The following is a 15,773-nucleotide window of genomic DNA, read 5'->3' on the forward strand; positions in this document are numbered from 1 at the left end:
AGCAACAGCGTCTTATGCAATAAAATTTAAGGTTTACGTAAACCATCGTGGACATACAGTTTACACAAGTTTACACCCATTGCATACCATTTGGACATTAGGTTTGCAAATCTGTAAACTCAACAGCAAGTATAGATTACAAACTGCCATTAGTTTGTAAACATGTTGTGCAATAGAGTTTGCAATTTGCCATGTCTGTGTAAAATATTAAGTGTGTGTTCAAACTTCATGCTGATAGTGGACTCAGCTCTCGCCAAGATAAGCACCAACTAAGCTTATTCTACTGGAAACTAATGAGATCCATCTGCTTTAATATTGTTTCTAATATCTACCTTGTTGGAAAACATGGATCGAGAATTGATTAGCAGTTTGCTACGCATGTGAACCGGCAGAGCTATACTGGTTTTCTTTTCTGAAAAGAGACTAATATTGCAGATAGCAGACTGTTTGGTTCAAATTGCATGTACTGCTAACAATTGATAAGAGACCTTGTGTCTACAAGCTTCTTGCCCAACATTGACTGCAAGCTAACAAGATAATAATGCTGTGGACCAGAAGGGGCCAGGCTCTAAGACTTTTGGGAATACAAAGCATAAAGGAGCTAAAAGGCTCCCAGGGACTGCCGTTGGACCCAAAGGTTCACAGGGAGAATAAGAGATAATGCCACTGGACTCAAAGGGTCTCAGGCAAAACGGAGAGATAGGAACAAGGAAGATGACAAAAACCAGATGTATGGACCTTTTTGGGGCACCAGGGGTCTGAAGAATGCACTGAGTTCAGAGGTCGTCACACTAGACTACACACACAGACACACAGACACACACACACACACTAAATGAAATATATGGTAACAGGATAATGTGTTGTACCTTTTCTATTGGTTAAGTGTTAGAGAAAGAGGAGGTGGACCATCTATACAGAGGGGTATTTAATGTCATGCAACAATTGTAAGAACGAGTATTCTGTTTGTCCTGTACCTGGGACCAGACTCCCTGCATATTTCAATAAACCTAACAACTGATTGAAGAAAAGGACTCTGTGCAGTTTCTTGAATCTACTTACTCACCATCCTTTTTCTTAAGTTACATCATACCTCTATAAGTATTATAATGTAAATGGTGATCATACGTTTACCCTAGTAGTTAAAATATAAGTGTTTCAAACTTTGAGATGTAATATTGTTTTGCAATGCAACTATTAGTACATATAATTACAGATGTTCTGAATCTTCAAAAAAGAAAAAAAACAACAGGCAATGAGATATTTAACATTAAATTCACTGCAAATCACAAAATCAGCGTTTTACATTTAACTTCCAGAAAAAAAAACACTCCTTTTAACACACGGAACTGTTAACTAATTATGTTTTAAGAAAATGTACAGACTTTACAGATTTCACACATACATATTTTCCTTAACTTCAAGTTTGTCAAATAAAGGGTTCATATTTTCATAATGAATAAAGGTTTAACACTAGAACCGCCACTGCAGTCATCTTGACTGCTTTAACTTTTAAAATGTAAATGACTCTGCGTCTGTGAAAGATACATGGTTGTCTGTTCTTGACTATTTCTACATACATGTATTAAATACCCTGATGGCGTTTGAAATTCAGGATCGCAAAAATTAAAAAAGTTATAATCCCCTCTACCTAGAACCACCAGAGCCATCATTTTGACTGCCTTTTACAATACATGTTTTTATTTTGAATATAACCTACAACAGTGCTGCCCAAACCCGGTCCTGGAGAGCCCCTATCCAGCAGGTTTTATAGGTAGCCTTTAATTATTATTATTATTATTTATTTCTTAGCAGACGCCCTTATCCAGGGCGACTTACAATCGTAAGCAAATTCATTTCAAGTGTTACAATACAAGTAATACAATAAGAGCAAGAAATACAATAACTTTTGTTCAAGCAAAGTACAAGTGTGACAAACCACAATTCAATAATACAGCAGATAATAGTGATAGTTACATCAGGATATGATTAAATAGTGATAGTTACATCAGGATATGATTAAATACAAAATACTACAGGTTAAACACTTGGCAGATTACAGTATTCTGAAGTACAGGATTAGATGCAGTAAAATAGGGGGCAGATAAGAGCAAAATAAAGCACATTTACATGAAGGGTGATAGTGTCCCAGGATACAAACAGAGGAGTTCTACAGGTGTTGTTTGAAGAGGTGAGTCTTAAGGAGGCGCCGGAATGTGGTCAGGGACTGGGCAGTCCTGACATCTGTAGGTAGGTCATTCCACCACTGCGGAGCAAGGGTGGAGAAGGAGCGGGCTCTGGAGGCAGGGGAGCGTAGTGGAGGTAGAGCTAGTCTTCTAGTGCAGGCGGAGCGGAGAGGTCGAGTGGGGGTGTAGGGAGAGATGAGGGTCTGGAGGTAGCTGGGTGCAGTCTGGTCAAGGCATCTGTAGGCTAGTACAAGAGTCTTGAACTGGATGCGAGCGGTGATCGGGAGCCAGTGGAGTGAGCGGAGTAGTGGAGTAGCGTGGGCGAAGCGAGGCAGAGAGAACACCAGGCAGGCAGCAGAGTTCTGGATGAGCTGGAGCGGACGGGTGGCGGACGCAGGGAGGCCAGCCAGGAGGGAGTTGCAGTAGTCTTAACACCTGGAACAATTTCATGGTGATCAATTAAGCAGGCGATTTATTAAATTAAGTCATTTATGAGATCATTTGGTACAAAAAATGAACTACCCTTTTCAGCCCTCAATGGCTTGGATTACTGGCTGGGAAAATGTCATGACTTATCTGTCTACTGTCTTGACTTATTTAAGGTGGTACGGCTGAATTATTAACAATTCCTGCTTTGGGGGGCTCCCGAGTGGCGCATCCAGTAAAGGCGCTCCTCGCAGGATGTGCCCTATAGCCTGGAGATCGCAGGTTCGAATCCAGGCTATGTCACAGCTGACCGTGACCGAGAGTTCCTAGGGGGCGGCGCACAATTGGCTGAGCGCTGCCCGGGTAGGGAGGGCTTAGGTCGGCAGGGGAATCCACGGCTCACCGCGCATCAGCGACCCCTGTGGCCGATAGGGCGCCTGTGGCTCTGCAGCGGAGCCGCCAGATCTGTGTTGTCCTCCGGCACTATAGGTCTGGTAGCATTGCTGTGGATCTGCAGTGCGAAAAATGACGGCTTGGAAGGAGCACGTTTCGGAGGACGCGTGTTTCAGCCTCCGTTTCCTGCTTTGAAACTTCATGTTGTATTTGATTTTTGTATAATGTATTACATTTGTATTCAAACATAAACTAAACATAAACCAAAGCTAACTAAAATTGTAATCCAGACTGTACCACCTTAAATAAGTCATGACAGTAAACAAGTCATGACATTTTCCCAGCATGCAAACTGGCCCAATGACCAGAGTTTCCTTAATTGAACAAGTTATTTGCTTAATTGATCAATAACGTCCATGTGTTCCCAATCTTTAGAAATTAGCGATGTAGGGTGACCTACAAAACTCACTAGATAGAGGCTCTTCAGGACCGTGTTTCAGCACTGACTTACAATATTTTGTTTTATTTTTGTATACAAGCCTGTTGTTATCTCTACTGGACGTGGAAGCCACCAGTTCATTTGATTTGTACATAGATTGCACCAGGGAAAATATCATTAGGAGAGATTTCATCTTGAAGCTACCCACAGAGTTTCGGAAGAAACATTTCAATCAGAAAACTGCCAGAGCAGCAGAGTGCTGCAGCTCAACCTGGATTCAGTGCTGCACCGAGAGACACACGCAACACAAAACATATGTTACTTCAGTTTTAAATTAAAAACTACTTTCATTTCTGCAGTTTTGTATGTGCATATAGCTGTTTACACACCAGCTTCTTTTGAAATGTTTATTCTAGTTGTTCATTTTTTGAAGTACTGTTTTATATGTGGGATGTTTTAACCGTGACGGTTCTAATGTTAAAATTTATATTAAAAACAATGCGAACAGGAGAGCATCAACGTGCCAGTGAAATCTGTGCAGAACTACCAAGTAACGTGCTTTATAAACATGTTAAAATAAAACAAACTGACTAACATTAAATCAAATGTGACAAATCAAAATGTGAATATACTACAATAATAAAATCAAATGTGCCTAAATAAAGTGAGGAGGGTCACCCTGTTACATTATTAATGAATTCATTATCAATGAGTCATTCGGCAGACGCTTTTATCCAAAGCGACTTCCAGAGACTAGGAGGGTGAACTCTGCATCATCAACAACTGCTGCTGCTGCTGCAGAGTCACTTCCAATAGGAGCTCGTTTGTTTGACGTCTCATCCTGAAGGACGGAGCACAAGGAGGTTCAGTGACTTGCTCAGGGTCACACACACACACAGGGAGTCAGTGGCTGCTGCAGAGTCACTTCCAATAGGAGCTTGTTTGTTTGACGTCTCATCCGAAGGACGGAGCACAAGGAGGTTCAGTGACTTGCTCAGGGTCACACACACACAGGGAGTCAGTGGCTGCTGCAGAGTCACTTCCAATAGGAGCTCGTTTGTTTGACGTCTCATCCTGAAGGACGGAGCACAAGGAGGTTCAGTGACTTACTCAGGGTCACACACACACACGGAGTCAGTGGCTGCTGCAGAGTCACTTCCAATAGGAGCTTGTTTGTTTGACGTCTCATCCGAAGGACGGAACACAAGGAGGTTCAGTGACTTACTCAGGGTCACATACACACACGGAGTCAGTGGCTGCTGCAGAGTCACTTCCAATAGGAGCTCGTTTGTTTGACGTCTCATCCTGAAGGACGGAGCACAAGGAGGTTCAGTGACTTGCTCAGGGTCACACACACACTCACAAAGGGAGTCAGTGGCTGCTGCAGAGTCACTTCCAATAGGAGCTCGTTTGTTTGACGTCTCATCCGAAGGACGGAGCACAAGGAGGTTCAGTGACTTGCTCAGGGTCACACACACACACAGGGAGTCAGTGGCTGCTGCAGAGTCACTTCCAATAGGAGCTCGTTTGTTTGACGTCTCATCCGAAGGACGGAACACAAGGAGGTTCAGTGACTTACTCAGGGTCACATACACACACACACACACAGTACTGTAATTGCACGCCTGTAAAACAATGTGTGTCGTGACATCTATCCAGCTGAAAAACATTCCTTTCTGTTAAACAAACTCCATGCCTCTGCCCACCAGGTACAATACAAGCTTCCAGCTTCTTCAGACTTCACACTCGACTTAGCTAATTAGATTCCTTCTTGCTTTGAGATGATACTTTCAGTGTGCAAGTTTAGGGTGAAACTATCAACACTCCCTATACCCTGTTCTCGCATCACAAAAAGTGTTTATTTATATGGGTCTAATATCTTCGTTTTTTTGTTCTGAATGCACTGGAAGTGCTCCCTGGTGTGAGCCCCAAGTAAGCGATTACTTTAGCGTTTCAGTCTTAATACTGTGTGTACAAATGAGTCTTTTTTATTTTACTCGAGGAATTAGTTAAACAAACCGGTACTTAACAACATGCAGGCACTGGTTTCCCCCATATGGAGGGAATCTTTAGATCCGCGCACCAGTCGAAACCGGAAGTTCTATTGTTTGAGCAGATTACAAAAAAAAGACGAGAGTAAATTGAAGATGGAGAGAAAGAAAGAGAGCGGTGAGTTACTGGGATTGAATGCACTGCACCCGCTGGGAACCCCGTGTGTGGTTCGGGGGGGTGTAATGTGTTTATATTATATAGAGGACGGCGAGTTTGATGCGAGACTCGAGCAGACACAGCAGCGCATTCATTATTATTAAACCTGCTCGCAGACTCTCCGGCGCTCTTTGAAACAGACTGAGCTCGGATCGGATTTATATTCATGTTGGGTTAATCAGAGATGGCTATCTGCAGTACTAGACGGGCCCCCGGTGGTAGTGGAGGAGGAGGAGGAGGCTGTGTGGTCCAGTGGTTAAAGAAAAGGGCTTGTAACCAGGAGGTCCCGGGTTCAAATCCCACCTCAGCCACTGACTCATTGTGTGACCCTGAGCAAGTCACTTCACCTCCTTGTGCTCCGTCTTTCGGGTGAGATGTAATTGTAAGTGACTCTGCAGCTGATGCATAGTTCACACACCCTAGTCTCTGTAAGTCGCCTTGGATAAAGGCGTCTGCTAAATAAACTAATTATAATATTGGAGCGTGCATTATTATTTATTTCTTAGCAGACGCCCTTATCCAGGGCGACTTACAATTGTTACAAGATATCACATTATACATTATTTCACATTATACAGATATCACATTATTTTTTAAATACAATTACCCATTTATACAGTTGGGTTTTTACTGGAGCAATCTAGGTAAAGTACCTTGCTCAAGAGTACAGCAGCAGTGTCCCCCACCTGGGATTGAACCCACGACCCTCCGGTCAGGAGTCCAGAGCCCTAACCACTACTCCACACTGCTGCTGAATAATAATAATAATAATAATAATAATAATAATAATAATAATAATAATAATAATAATAATAATAATAATAATAATAATAATAATAATAATGCTGCAGGAGATTTGAATCGCACAGTTTGCCCCGCTCTGCGCAGCGCAGTCCCGTTTGTAACGCGGTGCATGAACTGCATTCTGCTAAACTGTCAGGTGTCCTGTACTGTACGTGCATCGGCGTGGTTAATAACAACAACACAACGACCGCTGCCCTTAAAATTAATAACCCAATCATAATTTAAGTCCATCAGTGGGTGTATTTATTGCAGATCAAACCAATTCGTTGTTTCATTTCTTTTGTGTCAAGTAGGGCTACCGGACTTTTTTTTTTTTTGTCTAAAATTCATTGAAGCTGAAGCAGTTCAAATAACTGTATATGATAACACGATCATAATTTAAAAGTTAAATATGGGTTTACTTAATGCAGATCATAGCAATTTTTTTTTTTTTCTATCGTCACCTGACCAAAACATGTTAAAAGTACAAAAAGACAGATTCGAAAAAAAATAGATCAGCTTTTACCATTTAAACACGTGATATATGAGGATTTTTAAAAACTTATCGTATAAGGCATCCACTTCTCTTACTGACACTGACATTAATGAATAACTCATGTTATTATTTTCATATTTATACTATATTGACAGGGGTGTTCAATTAAAAAAAAAAAATGTTGTCAAGGGACACAATTCTTGAAAAATCTGCTTGTCCTTCTTAAAAAACGGTTTGATCCACGTCACACAATGATTTCCATTACATGAGAGTAGGTGTTAAAACGTCATGCTGATATTGGACTCAGCTCTCACCGAGATAAGCACCAACTGAGACACAGCTTATTTTACTAATGTGATCCATCTGCGTTTCCTTCCATCTGATAATGTAGATATCCTTCTGCCTGGTGTTGATGACTGAAGTGTAATGCTGGCTCCAGGGATCAGCCTATTTTGCCTCCCTGGCGCATCAGCACACACAACGGCTGCGATGCTGGCTCCGGGGATCAACCACAGTGCAGCCTCCCCAGCGCATCAGCATGACAACCGTCTGGACTGAGCTGAGTAGGGTACTTCTCTGGGGTCTTCAAGTGGGCACCTTCCACCCTCTGTGTTTAGTTGACTAGCCCACGACACCTTAAGAGGGCTCGACGGTGATTCTGGCGTCCCAGCTTCACCCCCCTCCGTCCATCACTCAACTCAGCCCTTGCACTGCTTATTGTCTCACTTCTCCCACACTAACTGTGTCCTTTAGGTCCCTGGAACAGGGTGACGTGTTACATGTGTGGGTAGTCACTGGAAAATACTGACAGACACAGACATGAGAGTAGGTGTTAAAACTTCATGCTGATATTGGACTCAGCTCTCACCAAGATAAGCACCAACTGAGACACAGCTTATTTTACTAATGTGATCCATCTGCATTTCCTTCCATCTGATAATGTAGATATCCTTCTGTCTGGTGTTAATGGCTGAAGTGTAATGCTGGCTCCAGGGATCAGCATATTGCCTCCCTGGCGCATCAGCACACACAACGGCTGCGATGCTGGCTCCGGGGATCAACCAAAGTGCGGCCTCCCCAGCGCATCAGCATGACAACCGTCTGGACTGAGCTGAGTAGGGTACTTCTCTGGGGTCTTCAAGTGGGCACCTTCCGTCCTCGGTGTTTTGTCGACTAAAATACTCAAAAAAGTAGAATATAACTTGTAGGATTTTGCTTTTATTTAACAGTGAACACAATCAATCAGTTTGTGATCAACAGGGGCGGATCTAGCCTTGTAGCTTGACTGGTTCACCTAATTCTTCAAGATACACAAAAGGTTCCCTGTGACCCCACCTCACCTCAACACGTGTATAACAAACCTTAAGGAAATGTTCCTTTCAGTACAGTTTGGAACACATTTGCTAGTAAATCTAAGTAACATACTAAGAGTACATCTATAATAAGCAATACTTGGGAGTTATTCAGCTATAAAAATAGCTTCTCTCTGTTTTTTCCACTCTTTCTCTATAAGCTGAATTCAGCTCCTGATGTGCAGGTGTTTTAGTTTGTTGCATCACAGATACGAAATCATTGCCAGCTATTACTGCTGCTTTGTGGGATTCAGATTTTTCTTGACGTTCTTTCAGTTTTGTAACGGCTGAACTCCAGATTTGTAAAGGACTTGTGCAGAACCTGTCAAGTTTCTCTGAATTCTTTATTGTTTCTACCAAAAATGCTTGCAATATTTACATCAGTCTCTATCAAATTCTGCAAAGAAAAAATATGTTTTTCTTTTATCTCTATTATATACTTATTGTTTTAAACAGTACGACATTTTACAGGTGTTTATCCTCCTGTAGCATCGTGTCCCATGATGGCTAACTGAAACACTGCTGCAGCACGGGGATCCTGCTTTCATACCCTGATGGAATTTCTTTTTGGGGGAGGGCAACAATCTGTCCCTGAAATACTCTCACTGAAAAATAAATACATACATTAATTAACCCTTAGCGGTCCATTTATTCAGCGCGTCTCAGGCGCGTCAGGTCCAATTTATTTTCACACATGCAGTTTTTCACAGTAAAACAGGTTTAAAAGTCTCTGCATATCAACAGGACACTCAGTACTGCATCTCCAGCCCCGCCCCACCCCTTGTTCGCTGTATTTTTCACATACCTCTTCATAGTCGTGCATACCGATAAATCAACTCCTGATCACTCGTCTTACCACCAAACTCCTCAATAATGCGATCCAAGTCGTTATTTTATTACTGTAACATCTCAAAAAGCTCTGCAAATGTCTGTGATATTCTTTGAGCGCTGGATGCAGAAGCAGCTATCTTCTTTGTTTATGTCTGTGTTAGGTCTGTGGTGCCAGGGCTGTGTGTATTGCTCAGATTTGCCCCCTTTTTTTCTGGCTTCTCTCGGCTCCTATCGGTCTCACTCGGCAATAGTAATAGAAATAGTTTTCTTGGCTTTTTCTGGAGAAAAAATGACTAGAGACCTGTGCTTTACGTCTTTTTGATGATGTCGGATAGGGTCCGACATCAGACTGGAAAGGGAAAATTTTAATGTCGGACCTGGTACGACATAGGACCACAAAGGGTTTAAATGCATCTGCTATATTATAAAAATTAGTCTTTAATCTGAATTTAAAAGCAGCAATAGATGGTGCCTCCCTTCCAAATCGAGGCAGATCATTCCACAACTGTGGGGCTCTAAAGCAGAACGCTCTGCCACCTGCCTTCTTTCACTGTGTCTATGGAATACTTGTAAGAAAATAAATGGGAGTTATTATTTACATTTCCATATGAGAAGAGTTGTCAGCCTGATGTGTAAATGTAGACAACACCTGTTTCTTTAAATGTCCCATATGCACATTTTCAATGATCCGCTCCATATTTGAGTTTACTTTAGTAATGCATTGAAGAATGCATAGCCTGCTTTTAAAAGAACATAAGAAAGTTTACAAACGAGAGGAGGCCATTCGGCCCATCTTGCTCGTTTGGTTGTTAGTAGCTTATTGATCCCAGAATCTCATCAAGCAGCTTCTTGAAGGATCCCAGGGTGTCAGCTTCAACAACATTACTGGGGAGTTGGTTCCAGACCCTCACAATTCTCTGTGTAAAAAAGTGCCTCCCATTTTCTGTTCTGAATGCCCCTTTATCTAATCTCCATTCCCCTGGTCCTTGTTTCTTTTTTCAGGTCCCCTGGGTCGACATTGTCTATACCTTTTAGGATTTTGAATGCTTGAATCAGATCGCCGCGTTGTCTTCTTTGTTCAAGACTGAATAAATTCAATTCTTTTAGCCTGTCTGCATACGACATGCCTTTTAAACCCGGGATAATTCTGGTTGCTCTTCTTTGCACTCTTTCTAGAGCAGCAATATCCTTTTTGTAAAGAGGTGACCAGAACTAAACACATTATTCTAGGTGAGGTCTTACTAATGCATTGTAAAGTTTTAACATTACTTCCCTTGATTTAAATTCAACACTTCTCACAATATATCCGAGCATCAATTGGCACAGAACGACCACCTTGAAGTAGAAACACACAAGTGACACAAATGACAGGCTTGTTGTTGATTTAAACACTTCCGCGTCTGTGTTTTTGGAAGGGGAAGTGTCTTCACACAAGGGGTGGTTAAGATGATGTAATCGGGCACGCACTGCAGTTCAGGGGCTGTGCACGCGTATACAGGGCCAAAGCCAGACTAGGACTGGGCTCAGGTGTAAGCAGGGGCTCCAATTATGTAATCAAACCTAAGCCAGTTCAGATCTGAGTCATAAGTGTAAACACACCAATAGGGAACAGATTGTAATACTTACTTTTTTTTTTTTACTTTCAGGACTTATCCTGGTGAAAACCAAATAACAAAGATGGAGTCTGTTTACATTAAACAGGAGGAGGTTCAGGAATTGGTACCTGTCTACATTAAACAGGAGATGACTGAACTGGATCCTGTCCACATGAAAGAAGAGACTGAACTGGAGCCTGTCCACACTGAAGAGGAAGAGCAGCCTGTCCACATTGAAGAGGAAGAGACTGAACTGGAGCCTGTCCATTTTAAAGAGGAAGAGACTCAACTAGAGCCTGTCCACATTAAAGAAGAGACTCAACTAGAGCCTGTCCACATTAAAGAGGAAGAGACTCAACTAGAGCCTGTCCACATTAATGAAGAGACTCAACTAGAGCCTGTCCACATTAAAGAGGAAGAGACTCAACTAGAGCCTGTCCACATTAAAGAAGAGATTGAACTGGAGCCTGTCCACATTAAAAAGGAAGAGACTGAACTGCAGCCTGTCCACATTGAAGGGGAAGAGACTGAACTGAACATTGAAGAGGAGTCTATTGACTTGTTTAAGGATTCAGAAAACATATCCGGACCAAAAATATCACACCAATGTACTGACTGTGGGAAGAACTTCAGTTGGTTAGGAAACCTAAAAACACACCAGCGAATTCACACTGGAGAGAAGCCGTATGACTGTACTGAATGTGGAATGAGCTTCCGTAGGTTAGGAGACCGAAAAACACACCAACGTATTCACACTGGAGAGAAGCCGTATCAGTGTACTGAATGTGGAAAGAGCTTCCGTCGGTTAGGAGACCGAAAAAGACACCAACAAATTCACACTGGAGAGAAGCAGTATCACTGTATTGAATGTAGGGTGAGCTTCACTTGGTTAGAAAACCTAAAAAGACACCAACAAATTCACACTGGAGAGAAGCCGTATCACTGTTCTGAATGTAGGGTGAGCTTCAGTCGGCTAGAAAACCTAAAAACACACCAGCGAATTCACACTGGAGAGAAGCCGTATCACTGTACTGACTGTGGGAAGAGCTTCAAACAGTCAGACACCCTAAAAAGACACCAGCGAATTCACACTGGAGAGAAGCCGTATCACTGTTCTGACTGTGGGAGGAGCTTCATTCAAACAGGACACCTAAAAAGACACCAGCGAGTTCACACTGGAGAGAAGCCATATCACTGTCGTGAATGTTGGCAGAGCTTCAAACAGTCACACACCCTAAAAAAACACCAGCAAATTCACACTGGAGCCAGCCTTCCTCCCTCCCTCCCTCCCAGTCCCTCACCTCTCCACCCTGATTGTTTGAGTGGAGAGCTGTCTGATTCCCTGCCTCTTTCTCTCACCCTGCAGTAAATGATGGGGGTCCTCCGGACTGAGAGCCAGCCTGAATCCAGAGACACTGAGAAGGGGACAGACCCATTCTTTCAGAATGAACTGGAGAGCCCTGGGATTCAGCTCCACTCCTGCCCCTGAATTGGAAATGAATCTCACTCATCATGCTGTGAGGATTTAGGACAGTGTTACATGGTCATTCTACTTAGAAGGGTCACATTGGAAATATATGTCAAGCTTTTTCTCTGAACACTTGTATGTGTGATTAGGGATCTGGACTCTTGACCGGAGGGTCGTGGGTTCAATCCCAGGTGGGGGACACTGCTGCTGTACCCTTGAGCAAGGTACTTTACCTAGATTGCTCAAGTAAAAACCCAACTGTATAAATGGGGAATTGTATGTAAAAAATTATGCGATATCTGTATAATGTGATATCTTGTAACAATTGTAAGTCGCCCTGGATAAGGGTGTCTGCTAAGAAATAAATAATAATAAATAATAAGAAGAACATAAGAACATAAGAAAGTTTACAAACGAGAGGAGGCTCCATTCAGCCCATCTTGCTCGTTTGGTTGTTAGTAGCTTATTGATCCCAGAATCTCATCAAGCAGCTTCTTGAAGGATCCCAGGGTGTCAGCTTCAACAACATTACTGGGGAGTTGGTTCCAGACCCTCACAATTCTCTGTGTAAAAAAGTGCCTCCTATTTTCTGTTCTGAATGCCCCTTTATCTAATCTCCATTTAGGGTTGGACTGTACAGGGATGTCATGCATGCGGAAATGGCAAAAACAAACAAATAATGATTTATTTCTTAGCAGACGCCCTTATCCAGGGCGACTTACAAGATATCACATTATTTTTACATTCAATTCCCCATTTATACAGTTGGGTTTTTACTGGAGCAATCTAGGTAAAGTACCTTGCTCAAGGGTACAGCAGCAGTGTCCCCCTACCGGGGATTGAACCCACGACCCTCCGGTCAAGAGTCCAGAGCCCTAACCACTACTCCACACTGCTGCCCACAATCCATCATTATTTTAAAACATAAGGTCACAGAAAATTACTGGCATTTTTTTTGTTTTAATAATACATGGGTGTTTCCAGTGGACAGCCTTTGGAAACACATTTAGAAGCACACTTTTGCAGTTTGATTACTATAATATTTTTATTTTTAATGGAATGAGGGTCAAATGATACAGAATGATACATGTAACAATAATAATCCTTGTTTGTTACCTTTAGTTTGTAGTTGTATTGGAACCCAAGGGCTGAAGCTGAAATGTATAGAAGGGGTTCAGACTGATACAAATTAACAAGGAAATGTCAGTTACACTAACAAGGACCATACTGGAAACAGAACAAATTATTACACCACAGAAATCTAATAGCGGTGTTATTAATGTCCAAGAATAAACTGGATTGGTGGACTGCATTGGAATGAATAATGGATAACTTCTGCCATCTAGTGGTCAGGGACTGCCCAGTCCCTGACCACCTTCCGGCGCCTCCTTAAGACTCACCTCTTCAAACAGCACCTGTAGAACTCCTCTGTTTGTATCCTGGGACACTATCACCCTTCATGTAAATGTGCTTTATTTTGCTCTTATCTGCCCCCTATTTTACTGCATTTAATCCTGTACTTCAGAATACTGTAATCTGCCAAGTGTTTAACCTGTAGTATTTTGTATTTAATCACATCCTGATGTAACTATCACTATTTAATCATATCCTGATGTAACTATCACTATTATCTGCTGTATTATTGAATTGTGGTTTGTCGCACTTGAACAAAAGTTATTGTATTTCTTGCTCTTATTGTATTACTTGTATTGTAACACTTGAAATGTATTTGCTTACGATTGTAAGTCGCCCTGGATAAGGGCGTCTGCTAAGAAATAAATAATAATAATAATAATAATAAAAATATAAAATCAGAATATTTAAAGAAAAAAGCCACATTTGTGTATGAACTGGTTTTCTACTCTTCTTAATGTGTTTGAAATCATTTTTAAACATACCTTCAATGAAGTGGATCTTTGTCTCCTTTTTTATTCTGCTGGTATTATTTAAAACACTGACTCAACCAAAGTGCTAAATATAGACATTCACTTGCTTGTCACATTAACAGGACGTTGCTTGTCTCTCATCAGCTGGTGATGTTTCTGTTTTATTAGTATTTATTTCTTAGCAGATGTCCTTATCCAGAGCGACTTATAATTGTTACAAGATATCACATTATTTTTACATACAATTACCCATTTATACAGTTGGGTTTTTACTGGAGCAATCTAGGTAAAGTACCTTGCTCAAGGGTACAGCAGCAGTGTCCCCCACCTGGGATTGAACCCACGACCCTCCGGTCAAGAGTCCAGAGCCCTAACCAAGAAAAGCTTCATTCTTTAAGTTTATTCTGATTGTGTGTAATTTGATCAAAATCATGAACATTACATTTGCTATGTTTTATAAATTCTAAAGGGCATGTCTCTGAACTGCACACAAACCCTAATGATTCAGTGTGGTGTAGTGGTTAGGGCTCTGGACTCTTGACCGGAGGGTTGTGGGTTCAATCCCCAGTGGAGGACACTGCTGTTGTACCCTTGAGCAAGGTACTTTACCTAGATTGCTCCAGTAAAAACCCAACTGTATAAATGGGTAATTGTATGTAAAAAATAATGTGATATCTGTATAATGTGAAATAATGTATAATGTGATATCTTGTAACAATTGTAAGTCGCCCTGGATAAGGGCATCTGCTAAGAAATAAATAATAATAATAAAATCTACTGCCTGTTTACTGGGAAGTCGACACAATCAAAATGGTGCCACTCATTACAAATATGGCAACTAGCATCTGGGTTTAACTTTTATTGGGGGGGATTTACAAACACAAAATCAATCATTTCTGTGTTTTGGATTTCCCCTGACTCGTCCATCAGATGAGGTGTGGAATAGTTTCCTGTCTGCATATTCCTGCTCCCAGGCACAGACAGCCTGATTTAAAATGGACAGCGGAGAAGCCTCTTGTTAACTGACTGCTTCACCGCCCACTTTCTGACACAATCCGAGTGCAAGAGAGTTTAAAATGCACGCTCTTAAGAGTGATACACAAAACAGTAATTACACAGGGATTCATAATGCAAGGGTTAACGTTTTGTTTCCTCATGAGTCCCATTGAACAGTCTTTACGGTTTCTCTCTGTGAAGTCGCTGGTGTTTTTGAAGGGCATGTTTAAGACAGAAACTCTTTCCAACGGCAGATCAGTGATACAGTTTCTCGCTGGTGTGAAACAAGGCTGTCTGACCGACTGAAACTCTTCCCACATTAACAGCAGCGATACGGTTTCTCTTCTGTGTGAGTTTGCTGGTGGTTTTGAAGGCCTTGTTTAAAACAGAAACTCTTCACACAGTTAGAGCAGCCATACGGTTTCTCTCTTGTGTGAGTTTGCTGGTGGTTTTGAAGGCCTTGTTTAAAACAGAAACTCTTCACACAGTTAGAGCAGCCATACAGGTTATTTATCAGACGCCTTTATCCAAGGCAACTTACAGAGTAGGGTGTGTGAACTATGCATCAGCTGCAGAGTCACTTACAACTACATCTCACCCGAAAGACGTTGCACAAGGAGGTTAAGAGACTTGCTCAGGGTCACACAACGAGTCAGTGGCTGAGGTGGGATTTGAACCAGGGACCTCGTGGTTACAAACCCTTTTCTTTAACCA

At 41.8% G+C, this 15,773-nt stretch overlaps 1 protein-coding gene across 1 annotated transcript; it reads left to right on the plus strand.

Moving 5' to 3' along the window:
* The first annotated feature begins 5,525 nt into the window (after positions 1 to 5,525).
* Positions 5,526 to 13,801, plus strand: LOC117966709 (zinc finger protein 660-like). Its single transcript, XM_034913331.2, has 2 exons — positions 5,526 to 5,613; positions 10,761 to 13,801. Exon 2 carries the CDS (start codon positions 10,792 to 10,794, stop codon positions 12,076 to 12,078), a length of 1,287 nt encoding a protein of 428 aa, XP_034769222.2. The 5' UTR covers positions 5,526 to 5,613; positions 10,761 to 10,791; the 3' UTR covers positions 12,079 to 13,801.
* The last annotated feature ends 1,972 nt before the right edge of the window (positions 13,802 to 15,773 follow it).

The sequence above is a fragment of the Acipenser ruthenus genome, chromosome 59 (genome assembly GCF_902713425.1).
Source record: "Acipenser ruthenus chromosome 59, fAciRut3.2 maternal haplotype, whole genome shotgun sequence".
NCBI classification, from domain to species: Eukaryota; Metazoa; Chordata; class Actinopteri; order Acipenseriformes; family Acipenseridae; genus Acipenser; species Acipenser ruthenus.

Bases quoted from the DNA above. Each gene is read 5' to 3' on its own strand.
- LOC117966709 (XM_034913331.2), top strand. From the start codon at position 10,792: ATGGAGTCTGTTTACATTAAACAGGAGGAGGTTCAGGAATTGGTACCT.